At 39.7% G+C, this 22174-nt stretch overlaps 1 protein-coding gene across 2 annotated transcripts in view; it reads left to right on the forward strand.

Annotated features, from left to right (window-relative positions):
• CDK19 (cyclin dependent kinase 19) overlaps positions 1-22174 on the forward strand; it is a 130465-nt gene that overhangs the window by 17834 nt on the left and 90457 nt on the right. For both annotated transcript variants that reach the window (XM_086482435.1, XM_086482436.1), the window contains exon 2: positions 1558-1633. In XM_086482435.1, the coding sequence (XP_086338561.1) occupies positions 1558-1633 (76 nt within the window). The remainder of the gene's footprint in view (positions 1-1557; positions 1634-22174) is intronic.

The raw sequence follows: 22174 nt of genomic DNA on the forward strand, positions 1-22174 counted from the left end.
AGAGTCCCTTCAAGCCTGTAGTCTAACATGCTTGGTCTTGCTTTCTTAGAGATCAATGTTGCACCAAATCCCAAACACACTGAAACACTCTGCTTGAAATGCAGCAGACTGTAATTTCATTACAACGGAATTTTTCTGGTTTTTGATTTGAAGGGAATATCTTTTCAAAGATTTCATGCAAGTGATTATTTGAGAGAGGAACAACAACTATATCTGGTGCAGGACCAGAACTCAGGTTTCCCAGGTGGAACAGCTGCCGAGTGACTTCTACTTCAAAGGTGTATTTACTTTTTGCAAAACCTGCAGCGCACTGAGTTCTTGTGTGTAGTCAGAATACATCTGGAATTTTTCTTGTTATATTTTTGCTTCAAAAAACATAGTGCAAAATGGAAGCCAAGCACGATGTTAACTATAGATATGCATTGTGAGTTTAGATGCTACTGAAAAGTACTGAGAATAACGATCACCTGTAGTTACTAATAAGTGTAGGCAGTTGTTATTTCTGGTTGATCTCATACTCTCTACACATTCCTCCACCTGGCCACTTCTCATCCCATGAATTTCAGAGATGGTGGGTCTGGAGGAGGGTGGGAAAGAGGTTGGAGTTGGGCAGGACACAGGCCTGGAATTAAAAGTCAGAGAGGCCGCAACAAATTCAAGTTAATTTTTCAATGTAGCAAAAGGAAATGGTTTGGGACTGTAAGAAGGGGAAACTGAAGTTTACCAGAAATGCCATAGGGGATTTGGATGGGGACTTATGGGTTGTTGAATTGCCACTGGTGAGTCTGCAGAAGTGCATCAGCACTGTGGGTATTGGTGCTTGTCAACATCTATCAGTGATAGATGAATCCTGCAAAACCTTACCGTAGCCAGTAAGCTGGTTATGTTGTATTGTGAGGGCTTCAAGATACTACTCATTTTCTTGTTCTGTTGGTTTTCCCTCTAAATCACTTCAAACAGTGATTATTTAAAAGGATAGTACTGTGTTCAGGCTGAACATTTTCATGTTCTCTGGCTTTGTACTTCAGAGCATGCAGTTTCATATGCCATATAGGGATCTGTCAGTAGGCAGCACTTACATAATAAGTATAATTGGTTTAAAATAATAGTATTTCAGAAGTAAAAGTAGATTGACAGTGACTTGTAAAATCAAGGAAGAACCTTGTGGTTCCTAGATATTTCTAGGAGAGTTTTCCAGGCATGTGGTACAACTGTGCAGCTTTTTCGTGGTAGTAGACAGTATCCTGAAATTTCAGGAAAAGTGTCCTCCAGAATTCTCTGTAGATGTGTTTGCAGTTATCTGTATGGTTTTGGAAAGAAGTGGGTATAAGTTAACAAAGTTCCTTTATGCAGGAGTTTTTATTTGGGATTTTTGAAGTCTGTGTTAAAAGGAAACTTGCTTTTAATATCTAAGTGTAATTTATGCATAAAAACACATTGGCTTTTCATCTTCTTGATCCAGACCAAATTAAGATAAATCATTATACTTGTATTGATTGGTGTAATGTAAGTCAGAACTAAAAATATTCCTCTCTGTTTCTTTTTTTTTTCATACAGAAAAGATGAAAAGGAGTATGCACTGAAGCAAATTGAAGGTACAGGGATATCCATGTCAGCCTGTAGAGAGATTGCAGTAAGTGGACATAAATGAAAGTATTTTTTACTGATGTTATTATTTAACAGTTACTTTATTTTCTCTGAATTAAGTAACATAAGGATTATCTAAATGTTTTCTTTAAAGTATGCAAGCATAAAAGTTATTTAAACATGAGCTTTTCTTAATATGATTTCTAAATAATTTTTTTTTTAGTGGAAAGGGATGTTTTTGCTTGGTAGTAGTAATGCCTCTTTCAGGTATAATTTTTTGGTTTATCTGCTTTTATGTGTTGGGAGGGAAACACATGTGACCCTTTTAATGAAGTTTTATTTTAAAAAGGGATATTTTTTAAATGATTTGAAGGAAAAAGGTTTGAAAAATTACAGCTGTCATTACAAGTCCACTTGCTAATAGGGTATTTTATTTCAGACTAATGGTAGCTTACTCCTCTTTAGTACCCAAGAACAGTTTGTTCTCATTCCTTATGGTTTGCTAAGTACAGAGAAATTTTATAGCAAAATAAAAAACAGCTTTAATTGTATTTTTATTACATATGTCTTAGGAGAAAAAATGGATTAATAAATTGCACATTTTTGAGCACAGTACTGCCCATCATTCCTTCAAAGTTGATGAAAATTAGATGTTTGTATATGAAAGTAGAATTTGATCTTTAAATGCTTATTTTATGACTGAAAGTGTGCATTACTCTCAAAGTGCTGGATAGCGAGTAAAATCTTATAAGAATTTCTCGCATTGCAAAAGAAGCGCACTTGCTCGATTAAATATTTGCCTGTCACTGTGCTGCGGGCTGTTGAAATGTATGTTAGGGCTGTGCCTAAAGCTTTTTATAATCTAGTAGTGTTGCATTGAGATACAGCATTGAGGTGTGCAATGCAACGTAAGGTGTTAGAAAGTCATGATGTTCATGAACTGAACAAACCACTGTATTGTGTTTAGAGTACTGCCTGTGGTAATTCTGTATGAAGAGACTTAGCAGATAAAACTACTATCCTTTTAAAGTTCTTGTCACTGTAAGGTCAAGGACACTCGTGGATTTGAGAGGTGGCTGCATTGCTGTCAGTCACTTTACACAGAATCTACCCAGTGACCTTTTTACTAGTGTTTCTGCCTTTGGAGGAAATAAGCAATCCTCTTTTAACATCAGGACCGGATTATATTCTTTTTACTATAAAGTCGGTTTTGACAGTATGAGGAGTTTTTTGATGTGGGTGTTTTTTTGGTTTTGGTTTCTTTTTTGATTCTTGTCCTTTTTCTGTGGAACAGTCTGAAGGACACTTTCCTGTTGTCATGATAGCACTGTGGTATGGAGCTGGTTCTGTCATACCTGGGGACAACGTTGTAAGGAATTGGAGGGCATCAAATTAATTTTTTCCTCTGAAAGATCACCATTTCAGTCTTGAATTTTTTTTTTTTAATTTTTTTAAGACTTTTTTGTTTATTGATGAAGCTTTGTGTAAAGCTCAGTACAGCCTGGGAAATACCACAAGTACTGTTTAATTTGCTTGAATCCTCTCAATGGTTCTTTCTGTAATTTTTCCTCGAATGATATTTTACTGTTCTTCATACTTCATTGTAAAACTCTGTAAGCTCAGATAATGTAGCAAATCACTGTTTGCCTCAGTGAAATTTCAGGTCAGTCAAGTGTTAGAAATATGAAAAAGGTAAAGGTAAAATAGCTGAAAAAGAAATATGAGCTTTTTGTTGTACAGAAACGAGCAGAATCGAGTGCATTTTCCATAAAGAGAAGCAGACATAATTAATGCATTAATCTTGTATTTAAAGGCTTAGATAGGTAACAAAGAGGGTAATGTTTACTAATTAAATAAAGATTATCAGCCTGGAACGAGGCCGTGTTAAAGTGTCAGGAGTAGTTCTTTTGATGTTTAACACCACCCTCCCTGCCTCTACAACCACCATCCCCAACACCAAAAAAACCCCAAACCCCACCCATATTCTATAGGAGCTGAGGAAATGAAAGAAGCACCAGTGTGTGTTGTTCTTCCTCTATGTGTTCAGTGTATTTTAATAATTCTGTAACCTGAAGACACTTGACAATGCTCTCAAGAAATACATTGCTGAACTAAAAGGCACTCAGTTTTGCAGTCCAAGATAATTTTGTGTGTAGTATTGCTTACACGCTCAGAATAAGATCTACTGGCTAACTTTTCCTAAGGGAATAGGCAGACGACTTCTCTTTTCTGATGTTACAGATCAAGTTGGTTTGTCTTTACTTAGGACTTTGAAAAACATAAAGCCTCTTTTAATGCTATTAATACGGACTTTTCCTGGAAGAAGGCTTATGTCAGTGAAAACGTTGTATAGGTAGACAGTGGTTCCTGGGGCAAGTGGCGATTGATTAGTTTCAACTGTAGGGTGATACCTGCTGAAGGAATCCATATTTCATACAATTCTGTTGTATTGAATATGAAAGTACTAGAGAGGATTATTATATGTTAAAGAATTGGGGGGGGAAGCAGCTAATTTCTTCCCTGTAATGTGACTCTATTCTGAAGATAACTGAAATGACAACTATTTCTGTGTTATGAGGCGGATTATTGCTTGGTTTAAGCAACAGCCTTTTTGAAGAGTAGAGCTGTAAAATATGAATGAGTTATGAAATATAAAGTTTTAATTTTTACATGATTATTTAATTAACAAACGTGACACCTTTTTCAGCTCAAGACGTGTGTTACCTTATTTTGAGACCAGTGATGGATTAAATGTTTTCCTTATTGCTTGAACATCAGGATGGGATTTCTAATTCTTTTTGTAGTGTGGGCAAAAAAAATTTAGTGAATTCCTAGAGCTATACATAGACAAAATGGCTCTAGGAATTTGGTAATATAGTTTGCGTTGTAGAAGATGGAAGAGAAATAAAATATACTTTTAGACATTAAGACCTTAAGAAAACTGTTCCTTTCCATTCAGAGGTGGGACATCAGAGCATATTCATTACAGGGTAGTTTAAAGATAGATTGGAAGCCTGCGCCACAAAAGAGCATGTGATTATGCTACTGGGTATGATGGCGAGGAGCTAGATTTCTTGATGCAGTAGGAGCTTTCCTGTATCCTTTGATGTGGAAGAAGGAGACTAAAGAGTCAAATAATCAAGTATGGAGATGGACAAAGATAATAAACTGGATTTATAAATAATCCGATGCATGTTTTACAAAAAGTTTTTCTTCATGATGCTGAAGAGGTAACTTAAGTACTTTTTTGGGGAAAGGAAGACTTTTATTCAGTTGTGCTGCCTTTGTGTTTTACTTCTTGCTCATTACCTTATCTAAGTAGGTTTTTTAGAACGACAAGTGAAGACTGAAGAAACAGACCAGAGGGGTATTATTTGTTACGGTTATTTTTTCCTGTGAAGTGTCTTGGCCATCATGTATTAAGAACCAAGAACTATAACTTTAAAAGTCTGCAAGCAGCTAACAGTAATAGAATTTTGTATTTGTGTATCAAAAAAGCACCAGGGTAATACATCTCTAACTGAGATTTCTTGTCCCAAAGGCTTTGCTTCCTGTGAGAGGATTATGCTGGTTACTTCAAGTACTTTGCTTTCCACAGTGAAGAGACTATAAACTTATAATTGTGGATTTTGGGAAAAACTAATTCAGATAAAAGAAAAATATAAGCCTTTTCGTAGTCAGTGCCATTCACTGGCTACTTTCAAAATAGCTCAGTGCAGTTATTTGTGATATGTAAGGTTTGCTAACAGTGTAAGAAAAGTACAATCTCCTATTAATAAAAGGAGAGCAGGAGAAAGCAGTAAAATGTCTTTGCTTGAGTTTAATTTTTTTATTCAGAGAAAGAAATTAATTGGGTGACTTATTTGGACAGTGGATCTTAGGCTTATGGTGCTGGACCACAACCTGTTAGCAGCTGGCTCCGTTGGAACTTATTTTAGTGGCTAACCACTTAAAAAATTCGTGGTTATCTGTTGCTTTTCGCATGAGGAATTTCAGAGAGCAAAGGCTGAATGGTAGGAGAGGTTAATCTGGAAATCCTGAGAAAAATTGCAGTCTTGAACAACTTTGAGAGCTACAATGTGATTATTGTTATCGGCTTATTTAGCTGAGATGGTGGACTTTAGGATCCTAAGTGGAGGGTGCATGTAAAAAAGTGGGATCACAAGCCTGGGCGTTAGGAGAGCAGACTTCAACATGTTCAGATACCTGTTTGGAAGTATCCCGTGAGATACAGCCCTGGAGAGAAGGGGGATCCAAGAGAGCTTCTTGATATTCAAGGATCACTTTGTCCAATCCCAACAACAAGTTGAAAAGCAAGTAAGGGCAGCAGGAGGTCTGCATGGATGAACAAGGAGCTCCTTATTGAACTGAGACATAAAAAGGAATCGTATATGAGTTGGAAGCAGGGATCGGTAACACAAGAGGAATATAGAGTTGCTGTTTGATCTTGCAAGAATAGGGGTTCAGAAAGCCAAGGCTGACCTGGAGTTGATTCTGGCAAAGGACCTGAAAGGCAACAAGAAAGGTTTCTATAAGTACATAAAGAGCAAAAGAAAGACTAAGGAAAACATAAGCCTGCTGCTGAATGGGAACAAATGATATGGAAAAGGCCAAGGTACTCTAACTTTTTTGCCTCTGTCTTTACGGGTGAGACCATCCTTCAGGAATCGCATGCTCCTGAGACCAGAGGGGAAGTCAAATGAGGAAGATTTACCTTTGGTGGAGGAAGATCAGTTTAGGGAGCACTCAGACTGGACATACATAAGTCTATGGTGTCTGATGGGTTGCACCCATAAGTGCTGAGGGGAGCTGCTTGGATGTCATTACGAGACCACTCTCAATTATCTTTGAAAGTTCATGTTAGTTGGAATAGGTTCCTGAGGAATGGAAGAGAGCAAATGTCACTACTCTTTCCGAGAAGGAGTATCAGGGGATATACAGGTTGGTCAGCCACACCTCAGTCGCTGGGAGGGTGATGAAGAAAATCCTCCTGGAAACCATTTCCAAACACACAAAGGACAAGAAGGTGTTTGGGAGTGGTCAGCGTGGATTTACGAAGGGGAAATTGTCCTTAACCAACATGATAGTTTTCTACGATGAGATGGCTGGCTTGGTGAATGAGGTGGATGCTGCTGTTTATTGACTTTAGTAAGGCTTTTGATGCTGTGTCCCATAACATTCTCACAGACAAGCTAACAAAGTACAGATTAAGTAAGTGGAAAGTGAGGTGGATCGAAAACTGGCTGAACAGCTGGGCCCAGACGGTTGTGATCAGTGGAGCAAAGTCCAGCTGGAGACAAGTCACTAGTGGTGTACCCCAGAGGCTGATAGTGGGGCCGATGCTGTTTAGTATCTTTGCTAATGAACTGGGTGCTGGGACAGAGTCCATCCTCAACAAGTTTGCAGTCAATACAAAACTGTGAGACATGGCTGATACACCAGATGGTTGTGCTGCCATTCAGAGGGACTTCAACAGGCTGGAGAAATGGGCTGGGAGGAATCTCATGAAGTTCAACAAAGGGAAATGCAGTCACCCATCTGGGATGGAATAACTCCGGGCACCAGTACATGCTGGGAACTGACTGGCTAGAAGACAAGGCCCTGGGGGCCCTGATGGACAGCAAGCTGACTGTGAGCCAGCAGTGCACCCTCAGGGCAAAGAGAGTCAACAGCATCTTGGACTGCATTAGGCTAAGCGTTGTCAGCAAGTCAAGGGAGGTGATCTTCCCCCTCTAATTTGGTACTGGTGAGGCCGTACCTGGAGTGCTGGGTCCAGCCCTGGGCTCCCCAGTACAAGGGAGAAGTGGAGCAACTGGATTGAGCCCAGTGCAGGGCCATAAAGATGATGAAAGGACTGGAGCATCTGACATATGAGAAAAGGCTAAGAGAGTTGGGACTGTTTAGTCTGGAGAAGAGAAGGCCTGAGGGATATTACCAATGTATGTAAATACCTGATGGGAGGGAATGAAGAAGTAGGAACCAGACTCTTCTTACTGGTGCCCTGTCATGGGCTGAGGCTGGGCTGGCCACTAACAAATGACAGATGCTCTCTATTAACCCCTCACCCCTCCCAAAAGGAAAAAGGGGAGAGAACAAGGGAGAGAGACTTTACGGTTTGGAAAAGAAAACTAAAAACAGCTTTAATGAAACAAGAACAATAAAAGAAAAGATAAGAAGAAGAATAAGGGAATAATGAAATATATACAGTAGATATAAAACCAATACCGAACCCAACTCCCCCCACCCTGATGACGATACATCACCACTGACACTGCAGGGCTGGCACTGGGGTAGTCCCAGGCTGGACTCGGCAGCAGGTGGAACCAGATGCAGGAGCTGGACTCAGACACTGGATTCAGGGATGCACGGGTCGGGATTGACAACACAGGAACAGACAGAGTCCTCCTCAGATACCGGCCATCGAAGAAGAGAGATTGATCCTCATGATCTCTCAGTTTTATACTGAATATGATGTCTATGGGATGGAATACTCTGTTGGTCAGGTTTGGGTCACCTGTCTGGTTCGCTCCTCCCTGCAGGTGCGACCTTTTATGTGCTTGCGACCCTTTTCACTCCCGGCACCCCAACACAGAGTACAAGTGACTTGGCTGCTTTAAGAGCAAGTATAAGCCAGGGCCTCTCTGCATCCCATTCCTTGCTACGAACTATAAACATCAGGCCTTATCATTGCTAGAAGCTGTCGCTGTCTGGAAATAGGTGCTGCTGTTTCAGAAAGTGCAGTTAGAAGAGACTTAACTGAAAAGTTAAAGCACTAAACCAGAATTAGTTCTGGTTTAGCCCAAACCAGGACATGCCCAGTGACAGGACAAGAGACAAGCAGCTTGCACTGAAATACTTGAAATTCCGTCTGAATACATAAAGGCACTTTACTGTGAGGGTGACTAAGCACTGGAACAGGTTACCCAGAGAGGTTGTGAAGTCTCCATCTGGGGAGATGCTCAGAGCTTGCTGGACACAGTTGTTGGCAGCTTGCTCTATCTGACCATGCTTGAGCAGGGAGGTTGGGCTAGATCTCAAGAGGTCCCTTCCAGCCTGAAAGATTCTGTGATTCTATAAAACAATCTTCTAGTATTTCTGTCTATTTGGTAGAAATAGAGCCATGCCTTTCGGATGTATTTCTAGAAAGCAGATAAACATTTTGTGCTAATAAAATAGTGTTATTACTTGTCAGTGAAATACAGTGAAGAAACATGGGTTTACTAGGTTTTAGTAAAAGCTGCAAGTCCCTCTTGTATCCTGAGTTGCTCTTCTGAGGTTGCTGACTGGTCAGTAAAATTAGATATCTTATGCAAAGTCCTATGAAAATTTTTGAAGGGTCTGAATTTTATACGCAAATTCCTTTTTTTGGAAGCAAAAGACACATTTAATCTAGTACTTGTAACAGTTCTCTGTATGAGTTGCACATACTTTCAAAAAATTCAATGACAAATGAAAATTAAGTTCAGTTTTCCTTTGAAAAACAGACAGTGTTTTTAGTGTATTCTAGCCGTTCTCATACTGAGACAGTTCCATCTAAGTATATTGAATATAGCAGTAAAAATGTCCTGGAAACCAATGAAGTATTTGTAACAGTTGCTTGTACTGCAGTGAATACAGTCTTGCTCTCAAATTCTTCTTAACCCAGAAGAGGATAGTTTAAGAATGTCTTTTTATAAGATCATCTTTTTCCCCTAAAGCACAGCCTGCAGATGAAGGTGACTACTACTCAAGGTTTAATGTGAACCAGTGACTTGAGTTAGGTCCTAGGAGGCTCTTCTGCCAACTCCCAGTCCTTTCCAGCTTGTCTCCCCAGCCCCAACACCAAGAACTTACCCTCTTCCGAGGGTAACTTACCAGCTCTAGCTATCTTCTCTGTAAATAGTGATCTTAATTCTAAACTTTATTGGATTTTTCTATATTGGGGTGTGGTTTTTTATGGCTCGGTAGCCTTCTTTCTGTGGGGAAAAATAATTAGACTTGGCTGTTACAGATAATTTAGATGGGAGAAGTAGAGCCACAAACCAGCAGCATTTCTCTCCTAGCCTTGCTTAAGAGTGCCCTGAATTGCTGCAGTTTTGCCCTGCATGAACGCTGGGTCTGGGACGTGGAACCATTTCAGTTGCCACATCCTGTGCCTGTGTGTGCAAGTTATTAGTGAAGCTGCTAGAGGCTGCTCCTCTGGGAGACCTTGAAAGGTTGCCAGTACACTGTGGGACACTAGTGGGAACATTAGTTGGCCTTTGTGTTCATACTTGCATTTATGGGTACAGGCTAAAATAATTCAGACTGTAATGTTAAATGAGTTACTGAAAGCTCATTTGTACAGTTTAGTGTGCACAAATTATAATCAGGCCTTTTGTCTATTGATGCAGTGTATGTTACAGAGTGCTAGAGGGTACAAATATTTTGGCATCCTCAGTTTCTGAGGGTGGGCAAGGTTTTAGAAGCCATACAGGTTAAACGATAGGTTTTTGTAATCTTTTTGTGTTTGTCAGCTCTCTTGGGCAAGGCTCTTTCTCACTGCGTTTATGTTTTTTTCCACCTCCCTGCTGTCTGTGGCCTTCCTTTGCACGTAGGCAGCTCTTCTGGGGCTCTGTTTCCCTCCTCTTGGCTTTGAGGGTCTGTGGTGGTGTGGTGCTGAAGCTGAGCCAGAGTAAGTCTAGCTGGACATCCATCTCCATCTTGAAGTGCTTTGTGCCTTTGCCATGTGCTTCTCAGCAGTGCCGCTGGCAGCATGGCGCAGGGACACTCAAGGGGACGTGTTGTGCCTTGCTGGTAGTGCTAGTAAGGCTTATTTGCTTTTACCTCTGTCAGGATACTGCATGTCACTCACAAGCTGCTCTCACCTCCCTGTTTGGAAACAGCTTAATCAAATGAACTAGATGTGAAGCTACTTAATTTGTAACCGTGGACCAGGCTGGCCTTATAACCTGTTTGACCTGTCTCTGCATCTCTTAGGAATGCAGAAAAGATCAGCTGTACAGGAATAATGATAAGTTTTAAGTATTAATAAAACCCTTTGAAGATTTGTAATGCCATTAGCTCTCTTCAAGTACAGTTACGTAGAATTTCATAATAGGTACAAGTCCTCTGCTTTGGCTATATTGACCTTTTCTTTGACCTTGACTATCACAACAGCTTGCAGTATTTACTGATACGTAGGAAAATAGGTTTCTAACCTTGGTCCCTAGCTTTGTTTAAGGCAAGGTTATGTAAAACAAGGCTTTAAAAAAGTCTGTGTCCCTGAGTACATTTGCTGTAGGAGATTCCTTTTGAATGTCAGACCTTCTTTTCCCTTGCCAAGATAATATAAATGTGTAGAATATTTGGCAAGGTAAAAATCTCCCCATAAATTCTCTACTACCTAATTAGAAAAGATTTAGATTTGTTTGTGGAAACTTTGAAAATCCACTCCCTCTTTCAATAGCCGGAGGTAGTGAAATAAGTATTAAGTTTAAAAAAAAATTTTTCTGAAGGGATTTTTATTAGGGAGTTAAGGCGTGCATTGGCTAGAAGTGTCTGTGCATCATGATTTTATAAGTATGAATCAGCTGGAAGGAGGTTTTTCGTTCAGCTACATGACAACTCATGTTTTGCATGCCATAGGAAGAATAAGAGCTCTCTGCATTACATGGCCTAATCTTGTATAATCTGTGTAATTTAAATGCTTTTTGTGTAAGGGAATACTTAAATTCCTACTTTGGTTATTCTTCAAAAGGGTTCTGTGGACCTTTTTTATCTCTTTTTTTTTTATTATTTTATTTTATCTGAAAGAACAAATAACTTCATTAAATAGAAAGTACACAGGTAGTAAATCTAGGGAATAAAAAGAGATTTTTGTTTTAATCAATTAAGCTGTCTCTTGTTATTGGCTCACAAATGCACTGTAATGTTTATGAAAATAAGTTTTGCAGCCTGAGGTATAGTTTTTTTTTTGTCAAGTCATTGTAACCAAAGTATAGCATCATCTGAAGCAGCTAGTCAGCTCCATTGTCTAACTACAGCTACCTCCTTCAGCAGTTTAACAACAAAAGCACACAGAGGAGAAGGGGAAAGGGCAATGCTGCTTTAGCACACCATTGCTTTCTAAATGCAAAATTTGAAACTTTATTTTTTTTCATACAGAGGTTAGTTTTCTTTTCTTGAAGTTGTGTCTCTGCTCAAAGCAGGAGAGCAATATCAGCGACTCTGTCAGGTATGTTAAAAAGAAGAAAAAGAAAGCTTTGACCCCATTTTAACACGGTGTGAGCTGAAGAAGCTTCTCTATGAATTTGGTATTTGACGTCAGTTAGGATATAGTCCAAATTCCCACTGCAGCTGACTGGGGAAAATGGGTGTTCAGTGCTCTTTAGGCTCAGTGCTGCTCACTTCAGATCCTGAATATTCTCAGAACACACAAATGCAAAACCAGCCTATGGTGCCTTCAACAGAAATGAATAAAAAAGCGAAGCCAAGCCTCTTCAGGTTAAGCTCTAGGCAGCAATGCACTGAAAGCAAACAGCTTTTTTATCACTCAGATAAAGAACAACAGAGTTGCAGGTAGTGCAGGAAAGACATTTTTAAATACTTACCTGCCAAACTTAAATACTCCCTGCAAGATTGCATATGTGTGTGTGCATACACACGAATATACATGTTTTAAAACTTCAGTTGGAATATTTTGTAAATTTTGGGTTCTCTTCTGAATTTGTCAGAGACCTTTCTTTTTCTCTTCTGTTTCTCTTTTTCTTATTACATGTTCTCCTTATGTTCCTCCATTTGTGCTTTCCCTATAGTCCAGTAAAACCAGTTTATACATGTTTTCGGTTTAGTTTGTGTGGAGTTGTAAAATTGTTTGAATGGCATATTGACTTTAGAACGTACCTTTCTGTAATTTAACATTACATGTGACTGCTTTTGATGCCTCAGGCTGAGAGGTGATAGCATGGGTTTTCAGATGATGGGTTCTTTTTAAGTTGAGACTTCTATCTTCAGATAGTGTTATTAAATTGCCCACCTCATTCAGCAGCAGGCTCACATTTTCTTGTTCAGCCTTTCACAACCTATGTAGTAGCAGAAGCTCTTCTTGTTGCCCTCAATATTCCTTGTAAGTGTCAATTCAAGGTGAGCTTTGGTTTTTACTGACACCATCCCTACATGCCTGGGTAATGTTTCTAAACTCCTGCTATGTAGGTTGTCCCTGTTTGCACTCCTCTGTATACTGCCCTTCTTGTATTGGTGCTCTTGTGTCTTAGCCAAGCTGGTCTCCTGGTAATTGTACTTTTGAGTAGACCTGCCAGCTTTCCTGAGCTCCTTTGCTCTTCAGAGCTGCTTTCTATGGCTACCTACAGGTTCCTTCAATAAGCTGAAGTCTGTTCTTCTGAAGCTCCAGGTCTGTGCTCTGCTACTTGCCTTCTTCACTCCACTGAAAATCTTGAACTGTACTAGCTGATGGTTGCTACAGCCAAAGCTGCCTTTGGTTGTCAGATCTCCAACCAGTTCTTCATTGTTTGATAACAGCTGTGTGCCACCATTGTTGGCCCATTCAGTATGTATATCAAGGAGTTGTCCCTGATGTCCTCCAAAAATTACCTGGTTTTCTTGTACCCTGCTGTGTTGCCCTTCCAGTGAGTGTCAGGGAGGTTAAGGTCTCTTGTAAGAACCAGGGTTTGTGGTTCAGAGACTTCTTTGAGTTGTAGAGAAGATGTCATTCAATTCCCCGTCTTTTGTAATGTACTGCCAACACAGTGTCATCCTTACTGCTCTCTCTGCTGATCCTGACCTGCAAGCTGTCTGAGGCTTCTATGCACCCATTGAGTCTGTGAGACAGAAATAAAATGTTATTAGTAGTGCCTAAACTGGATAAATTAATGCGGAACAGACATGGCTGGATTGAAAATGGAACATCAGTAGAAAAATCTTCAGGGCTTGATCAAATGTTAATAAACAGTTGCTTTTTTCAGTATGTTGTTTAGCTTTTGTTTGAGCCCTGTGTATGGCTAAGTGGATAGTGTTTTTAGTCTACAGTTGTAGTTTACTCTGCATGTTTTTGTATGTAAGTTGTAGTCAGCTTTGTTATTGAAGGCAAAATTTCATGTTACCTTCTGCTAAAACTTTGTTCACTACATTGAATTTCATTATGTTAAAAGTTTTGGTGTGGTGATTGTTTTCTTGGAGCCTCTATGTCTGTTTCTGTGGTAAGCTGAAAAATAGCTCTGTTTGAATACACCTTCCACTGTATCTTGCTGAGATTTTTCTTGGCTTTGTGAAGACTTGACACATTACTGTACGGGGTTTTTGAGACACACAGAGGCTACCTGTTTCCAAACTGTAGTTAACATACAGTAATCACTAAATGGATAGCCAGGATGTCTTTAATTCTGTGATGCATCTTGTCCACAGGCTTACAGTGTAAGGTTGTTACTATGTAGAGTTTCTTAGTTAGCATTTTGATGGGTGTGAGCATCATGATTTTGTTCTCTGCTTCATCTGGCCATCTGACTGGCAAAATGCTTCTGCCTTGTAGAAAGAGCATTGTGCTCATCCTTCCTATCTCATTAGCAGTGTCAGGATGCTTCCTTAAACCTGCTTGTTGCCGCTCTTGTCGCGAATGTACTAAATTGAGGGTATATGTATATGCTTAGTATACTTGACCTTCAGCTTTTTCATATGCAGCCACCGAGGATACTGACGTTAGGGTAGTCCTGACAGGCTATGCTGTTGGAAAAAGTAATCGTTTTTTTGAATATGTGAACAGCATATTGAAAGAAGCTATCAGTAGGATAATTTTTATTATAGACAGTTATGAAATATGAGATCTGCTGCCAGTTCTTGAAGACATCTGAGGAAGCTTCTGCCTTTTCTTTCTGTGCTGATGAACTTATCCCGTCCCATGGCCCCTGCAGAGATTGTTTCTCAACTCTCATTGTCTTTCCATATTTTCATTTGCTTATTAGATTACTCTAGTTACCTCAGTTGCCTTTTGTACTATTTTCCTTGCTTGATTCTCCCTTTATCTCCAGATGCCTTTAGAGGCTACAAGCAATACCGTGGTTTCCTGTCCGCTAGCTCTATCGTGGATCCATTTTGGTGTGATTTCTCTAAGCTTCTGCTCTAAAAGCTCATTACTTTAATTAATGATCTCTCTCTGACCAAACTCAAAGGTTTGTTCAGTATCCTCATCTGCCTTAGTGTCTTTGCGCTTCAGACTAATAATTGTTCCTTCTTTTTTGACATGTTATTTTTGTTATGTATTAGTGATCTTGTTCTTGCCTAGGTTTTATCTGGTCTGTTTTAATTTTCTGAGGATGGGTAATCCTTGCAGCTTTACATTCTAAATATTGATTATACTTGTGGCCTAAAAAATATTTTACCACTACTAAACTGTCTTTTGTACTGTTCCTCATCTGTAATTCACTGAACTTGCTTGAAGCCTTGTAGTCTAAATAAGGAATTCTACTGTGATTTTAAGTTTTAATAATTTTCAGCTATCTCAATTGTTCAGATTTGCAGTCTGAGGCCAGATGCATTATTTAATTTTTCCTTCTTCTGGGCATCTCAAATCCAGACCATTTTCAAGGTCTTATTTTCTTTCTTCAGTACTTCCAGAACTCATGGGTTTTTTTTCCAATACAGATGGGCCTGAAAAACGTATTATATTCCTATCCCACTGGAATTATTTTAAATGTTATCTTTTTCTTACAAAACACTGCTGTATAAGGTGCTGCTATAGAAGCCTTCCTTTAAACCATTCCATTAAGTGGCTGTGAAGTCCACTCTAAAAATGCAGAATCTGCAAAACAAATAAAAATCTATGCTTATCTTCTGTGGTTAAAGTTAATACTCCTGGTTACCCTAGTTAATGCTCAAAATGCCATCTAGTTGCTTATCAGATGTTCATATAATTATTTCTGTGTTGTTCTGCATACTGATGGAAGTATAACTTGTCAGAACATTCCCATAAAAGTACCAGCCATGTTTGCATTAGTAAAGTCCTAAAGTGTTCAGTTCTCTTGTGTGGTCTGTGGTAAACTGATTGCTTATATTTTAGTTTAATAGCCTTTTTTCCTTTTCTTGCTTGGCATTTTCTGGTGCTATTCACTTGAACTGACTGACTAACTTGAAGACTTATGTACACACCCAGGGCATGATTGCTATTGCATGTGCAAAACCAGATGCATGAAAGCTATTGGGGTTTTCCTGCAGAAGTTTCTCCCACAACAGGGACAGCTACAGCACATGCATTTGAGGATAGACAGTGCTGCTCCTCTTCTCCCAGCCAAGAAGAAGGGGAGGTGAAGGAGGAGGCAAAGTTAGTTTAGGGTGTTGTCAGAAGGAAGATGAAGTGAGATGGATTTATGGTGATAGTTGAGTGGTGGTGATTGTTTTGCAGCTCGTTCTGTCCCAGTGAGCTTTCTTTTCGCTTCTGAGTGCTTAATCTTTATGTTTCACACATCATTTGAGTCACTGAGTTCATTGGTCCTTCATTGTGTGCACACAGGAAGAAAAAAATCCATCCATCTAACTAAAGCATGCAGAGGAATTTTTAATCTGATGCACTTCGTTGTTGTTATTATTTAATAAATATTTATAAAATTGTGGTGAGTTTGCTGAGGCAACAAAAGGCATCTTCCAAAGGTTAATCTGCTGCTACTCTCCTTAATTTGGCTGGAGGGCACTAGTGAGTGCCAGTATGGGATGAGTTCCCACATCACTTGAATGTCTGCAGTAATCCAGGGGCATGGTGGTGAAGGTGACTGTGTCTGCACCACGTTCAAGGGGACTGAGCTGAGATTTCTAGATTTGATAGGACTTGCTCTCGGAGTGATTATAAGCTGCAGCATTTTCAGCTTGACAACTTGGCAGTCATGGTGGTGGAAACTGGCTGGATACAAAGCCTCAAAGTGACTGTTGCTTGGCCAAAGGACAGTAACACAGCTGTTGCTTTTAATGCATGTGAAAGTGGGCCTAGGTTTATGTGATCTGATAAATATGGGCTTAATGTTAAAAAGTCACGGCATTCAGTTGCATTAATGGCAGTAGGGAGCAGTGGGGAGAAGGAATATGAAGTGTGACTTGGGTTGATATTGCCCTTTTATAGTGTGTGATGCTCAGAAGGGTTCTGTTGTCTAGGTAACAGGGTCTGTACTTCATTTCTTAAGAAAGATGGAACAGATGTTCTTGCAAGAAGCAACCAATTATCACCAGTGAGAATATTGGCAGTATTTAAACTAATTGCTCTGTTGTTGCATACCGTCCAATTCATATGCTATGAATAGTAAAGAAAATTTAAAGGAAGGAGTCTTCCTTGCATGTTTTTTCCTGAATGAGGTTTTTAAAAAAATACTTGTGGTTTATAAAATAGCACTCATCAGTGTGTCTTTTCACACTTCCATTTATCATTGTATTTTCTTCAATATCATTCAGTCTTTATATTTGGTATTTGTAATGTCTCTTTCATAATCGTTGAGTTCCATTGCTCCATTAAGTCTGTGTCATACCATATTAATTTATTTTGTTCGTTTAAAATATCTAAAAATCTGAAGGCGATGGGGTAAAAGGATGCTCACAGTGGAATAAGAGACTGAGGGTCTTTGCTAAGTTACGTAAATCTGTTCTGAGATTTAATTTTTTTTTTTTGTGGCAAAATCTGGGCACAGCTACTTGGATAGCGTCTGTGCATTAAAGAGCTGGGGCAAAAGGGAGATTGTATAGACATGTATATACATGAAACCCTGCTATGTGCTGCTTAGGTGGGGACAAAGCTCGTGTGTGATGGGATAAACATGTGGTGACAGTGGCAAGAAAGAGAGGAGAGCTGAAGGGGACAGTGTGGAACAAGGAGTGCCCGAGCTCTCTCACTGCAGCACTCATCAGCAGTGTGCTGTGTTTTTATTATGAAAGGTTGTGCTAAAGTAACTTAATGTATGAATTAAAGTATTTACTTTGCTTATAGGTATAGCTTTGTCTTCCTGGGAGATTATTGTAGTCTTTACAGTGTAGGATATGCTTTTGTCTTTTATAAGAGATTTGGGGGGAGGTGTGTATGTAAACACGTTTTTTATACCTTTGGGATGAAATCTGATGTTGGGTATTAAGTGAGAAGAGAGGGCACTGGGGCAGATTCTCAGGCCACTGTTTGTGGGTCTTCAGCAAAGCTAAGCCATACCATTATGCGTTTTAACAAAACATCTGGCCCCTTGCCTGAACTTTTCCATGCTTCTTGCCAAATATAAAAAGGTCTATTCTATGTTTTTTTAGGTTGGGCATTGCAAAAACATGTTTTCTGTCTTGGCAATAATAGGATAAAGGAAGAATCCTTGACCTGCTCTTTTTTTATCAGCTCTGATAAAGGACATGCTGTTTTGATTTTTATCTAACTGTGGAAAATATCATAAGCAGAAACAAAGTGCATGTTGCACTTCTTAAATTATTTGGCTGAGTTATCCTATTGTATAGTAGTGACATGTTGATTGGGACAAAATGTCTTATTACATTAAGTTATTTCAATAACCATTGTAAAACATTTGTGGTCTGAGTAGGAAAAAAATATTATTCGTAGGGGTTTTTAATCCTTTTTACCAGGGTACTTGCATGTAACTTCTAATCTTTTGCTAGTCGTCCTTCCTCTGGCTCCTGGCTGTCTTTCTGTGAACGCTTCTGCATTCATCCTCTGTAATTTAATGCAGATGATGCATCTGGTTACTTATCTGTATGTATTAGCTTGTGTTTGCCTCTTTAGTCTGGGGCAACACTACTTAAATGTTCATGTTCACTAGCAGAGCTGCTCTTTTGTTGTCCATTTCAGATGCTGTTGTCTCTAATTCCCATTCTAAACCTTTTCTTTGCTGTATAGCTTCTTCTTTGTATAGTATCCTTCATATTCTGTAGCTTAGACTTCCTTACGGTATCTGGCATGTATTTGTGACTTCTCATATTCTCTTCTTCCTACTTGTTTTTCTTCTGTTGATACACTTTTTGATTCTCCTTGCGTTTTCCTGTTCTATCACAGGGGCTGTCAGCAGCAATATTTAGTACTTTCGCTGCTTCTTTTGTATACTAGGGTGCTTATAATGAAATGTAACAATCGGCTTCTGCAGATTTTTTGCCCGCTTTCATGAGAGTTTTCTGTGGTTTTACAATTTAATTGTATCACATATCACCAATCCCAGGTTCTTTTTACCACCTTTGACATATTCTTTGAGCTCCCCTCTTTTTCCGCCTTCCCTTTTCATACAAATCCAACTGATTCTATTCCTGAAGGTCGTGCAGAAAGGATAAAAGAATTTGACAGGTGCTATATATTTTTCCATTTTCTATCCTTGGAAATAGAAGTTTCTTCCTTATGCTCCTTCTTTTCTCTGCAATGGTTCCATTCCCTTATGCTTCGTTTTCTCCTTTCTGACCTGCTCACAACACAGACTTTAGCCTGCCATCTTAAGTAACTGCACTTTCGTGGATCTAATGCTTAAAAGCGGAGAAGAGGAGAGCACTTTTGCGAGAGGGATTGGTGGCCCTCTGGACTTTGTGCCAAGGTTAGGAGGGGTGTTTGCTGTGTTGGACGCTTTTCTGTGTGTCTCCCCCTTTGACATTTTCTGTATTTGCCTTTTGCTTTCCCCTCCGTTAGTCTTTTTTGCCTCAGTCTTGTTTTTCCTACCTAGTTCGTTTCCTTTTTGTACTCTCTCCCATTTCCCACTCCTTGCCTCACTGACACCGTTTCTTCCCTCTTCAGCTTTGCTAGTGTCCCCTGCTCTCCTCTACCCCGCCCCCTTCCCTTCTGTTTCTACAGCCAGTTGTGTTCCTCACCACTGGTATGCTATTGTAGTCCATGTATCCTTCTCCCTTGGTCTAGTCTTTTTTTTCTAGTGTCTTCCTCCAAGGTCTCGTGTGTCTCCTCACTGCTGATTCCAGCTCTGCCGTTCCTCCTGCTCCCGGTGTTGCTGAGCAGAGCAGCCGGTAAGCTGCAGCCTGTGTCCCTCTCCACCTGCTGGCTGCCATGCTGGTTTCCTTCTCACTGGGGTGGTTCTCCTGACTGACTCTTCTTTCAGCACCTTCCTGCCTCTCCTCTTTCTGGAGGGAGTTGCATGTCCCTTGCCCCAGAAGAAGTCAGCCTTCTCCCCAGGGACTGAATTAAGCAGGAGAAAAATGGGAGAAACTTTCTCCTTTGTTTTAGTGCCAGAGCTGTGTCTGATATGCGTCGTTTAACAGCTCTAAAGGTCTCATAAGTCCATTTCTACAGAGTATGTGCAAATAACATTTTTTTCCCCAAGGGAAAGTGAAACATCAGATGACAGTTTGATGATACAAAATTACTTGGCCTGGTTTTGTTTCTTTGCTAACCTGTGCAGAAGTGCAAAATAACTCATAATACTGAGCAGCTTGTGTGATAAAATTATGTTTATGTCTATCAGCATTGAATTTTAATGTAGTGGTAATGGGAGAGAAGCAACTCTAGCTGTTTACAGGCAGAGATGGCTTCTTGAATGATCATTACTCTGATGCAGGTTTAGGCTAGGAGGAGAATCTTTGAATCTTCATCACTATTCTTCTGTAAACAGCTCCAAGTTCAGGAGCAGTCAAAAAGGCAAATTCAAAGTCACTAGAGTGACTTTAAAGTGAATTACTAAAGTGAAGACCTGAGAGCAAACCAGACTTGGTCAACCTCATTAATCACTGGTGCATTCAGATGTTGAGTGTCTATGTGCTGTCCTGATCCCTTTCCACCCCAGAAAGGATACAGTAGCACTAGAAAAGGTAAAGAGAAGGGGAGTCAAGAAAGGTCGTGATAGAAAACTGCTTCGTATGAACAGAGACAAAATAGACTGGGAATCTGTGGGTTGGAAGTGGGAGAAGGTGGAGGAAGATGCAGGAGGTCTAAAATCAGACTCGTATGGAAAGGTTAATTAGGGCATTGTTATTCACTGTTTATCAGAACAGAAGAACTAGGGCAATTGAAGGAAGAGAGCAAATCTCTCCCCAGTACAACTTGATTTTGAAACACAGCTCCCCATCTTGTAGAGACCAGGGATAGGACTTAAGTTGGGGAGGAGGAATGAGGTTGGGGGCTAATTGAGCAAATGCACAAAACCAGTGAAGGGCCTTGGTTCAGACTGGTTCTGAAGTCCCTGATCTTGTGACTTACTGGGAGCTGACTGCTCATACCACCAAAGGCTTGTACTGTCTGTGCCCTGCTCGACATGTTCTTTTTCTTGCTGTTTGTCTCGGCTACATCATGGGCAGGATGGTAAGCAGACTTGAAATGAGTCTTGAGTCTGAATCAAATAGAGCAGCTTTTACTTCTTTGAGTACGAACATACACGTATTACATGTTTTGTCCTCAGTGGTGTTCTTGTAAATGGCTAAATGGTTTATGTGAACAGTGAGATGTTCACTAGTGCCCAGACTGGAAAATCTCATCCCGAACAATTAGTTTGGCAAAGTTAGGAGCAACAAACATGCAGGAGGCTTGCTGTATTCTAGGGGCTTCTAAGTAGTGGGTGATGGCATAAATGTGTAAGACGTTCTCCTAACTTCTGAAAGATGTATTTCTTTTTCTCCAGGCAGTCTGAAGTTGTTATTCCAGAAGGAAGATGCACGTAAATGAACTCATGTCGTTTTGGCTGTGATTATAAAAATGTTATTTGCTACTGCTAATTGCATGCTTGATGAGATACACAGAATCTGAAAGAGTTCTCTTGCAGGTCTTGAGAGTGACTTCCAATTACCCATTTCTGCATGGTATCTGGGACAGTATCTGCACTCGTTTTTCAGGAAGAAAGTCTAATGTCAGTGTTTGTGGCGTGTTGTTTTCGGGGCCACGTGGCTTTTGCTGCCTTGGGCAAAAAGTCAGTTCAGTACCCATTTGCTTGCAGTAAAAGTTACTTTAGAGAAAGGTTGTGTTCAATGGAAGATTAAATGCAGAACGCTGCATGCCTAACCTCTCAAGGTGGTAAATATTAACTAGTTACTAGTTTCTTAATCTTATTACCTACTGTTGTTTCAAAACTTCTCTTACAAAACTGATGTTGGTCTGAGTTTTTAGGAGTTGCCATAAAGGTTGTATTTACCATACCTTGTTTGCATTTTTATTTCTTTGCTCACCAAAATGTTGTGAATTACATTAAGCGACCTTTTGAACCTTCCCGAACTGTATAGGTCCTTATTGGAGGAAATACTGATTTTGCTGCATTCATGGCCTCGTTGAAGAATTAATAGGAGAATGAGGAAGTAGCAGGCTTTAGGTTACAAACTGTCTTTTTTATCCAGTTGCAGTCTGATCCCAAGAGTATGAGAGGAATCTCGTGGTAGGCGTTTAATGACTTGGGAGACTGCCAATGAACATTGTTTTAGCCTGCTTCACGCATTAGATTTGTCTAGTGTGTGGCTAAAAAGATAGCAGAAAATTTGGGTAAAAAGTGAAAAACCTATGAGCAAAGGCAGAAAAAATTTAACAGGTCATGGTGTTAATAAACACTTAGCATATTCTAGCTTTGTGCTTCCAGAGTGAAATGCTGAATTTGTGGTAAATTAGTCAACAGACTAATTACTTCTATAATTCTTGAGTCAAAGCTCTGAAAGAGTAATATTCTTAAATGCATCTTATCCTGAA

Source organism: Leptosomus discolor, chromosome 2 (assembly GCF_034619465.1).
Source record: "Leptosomus discolor isolate bLepDis1 chromosome 2, bLepDis1.hap2, whole genome shotgun sequence".
NCBI lineage: Eukaryota > Metazoa > Chordata > Aves > Leptosomiformes > Leptosomidae > Leptosomus > Leptosomus discolor.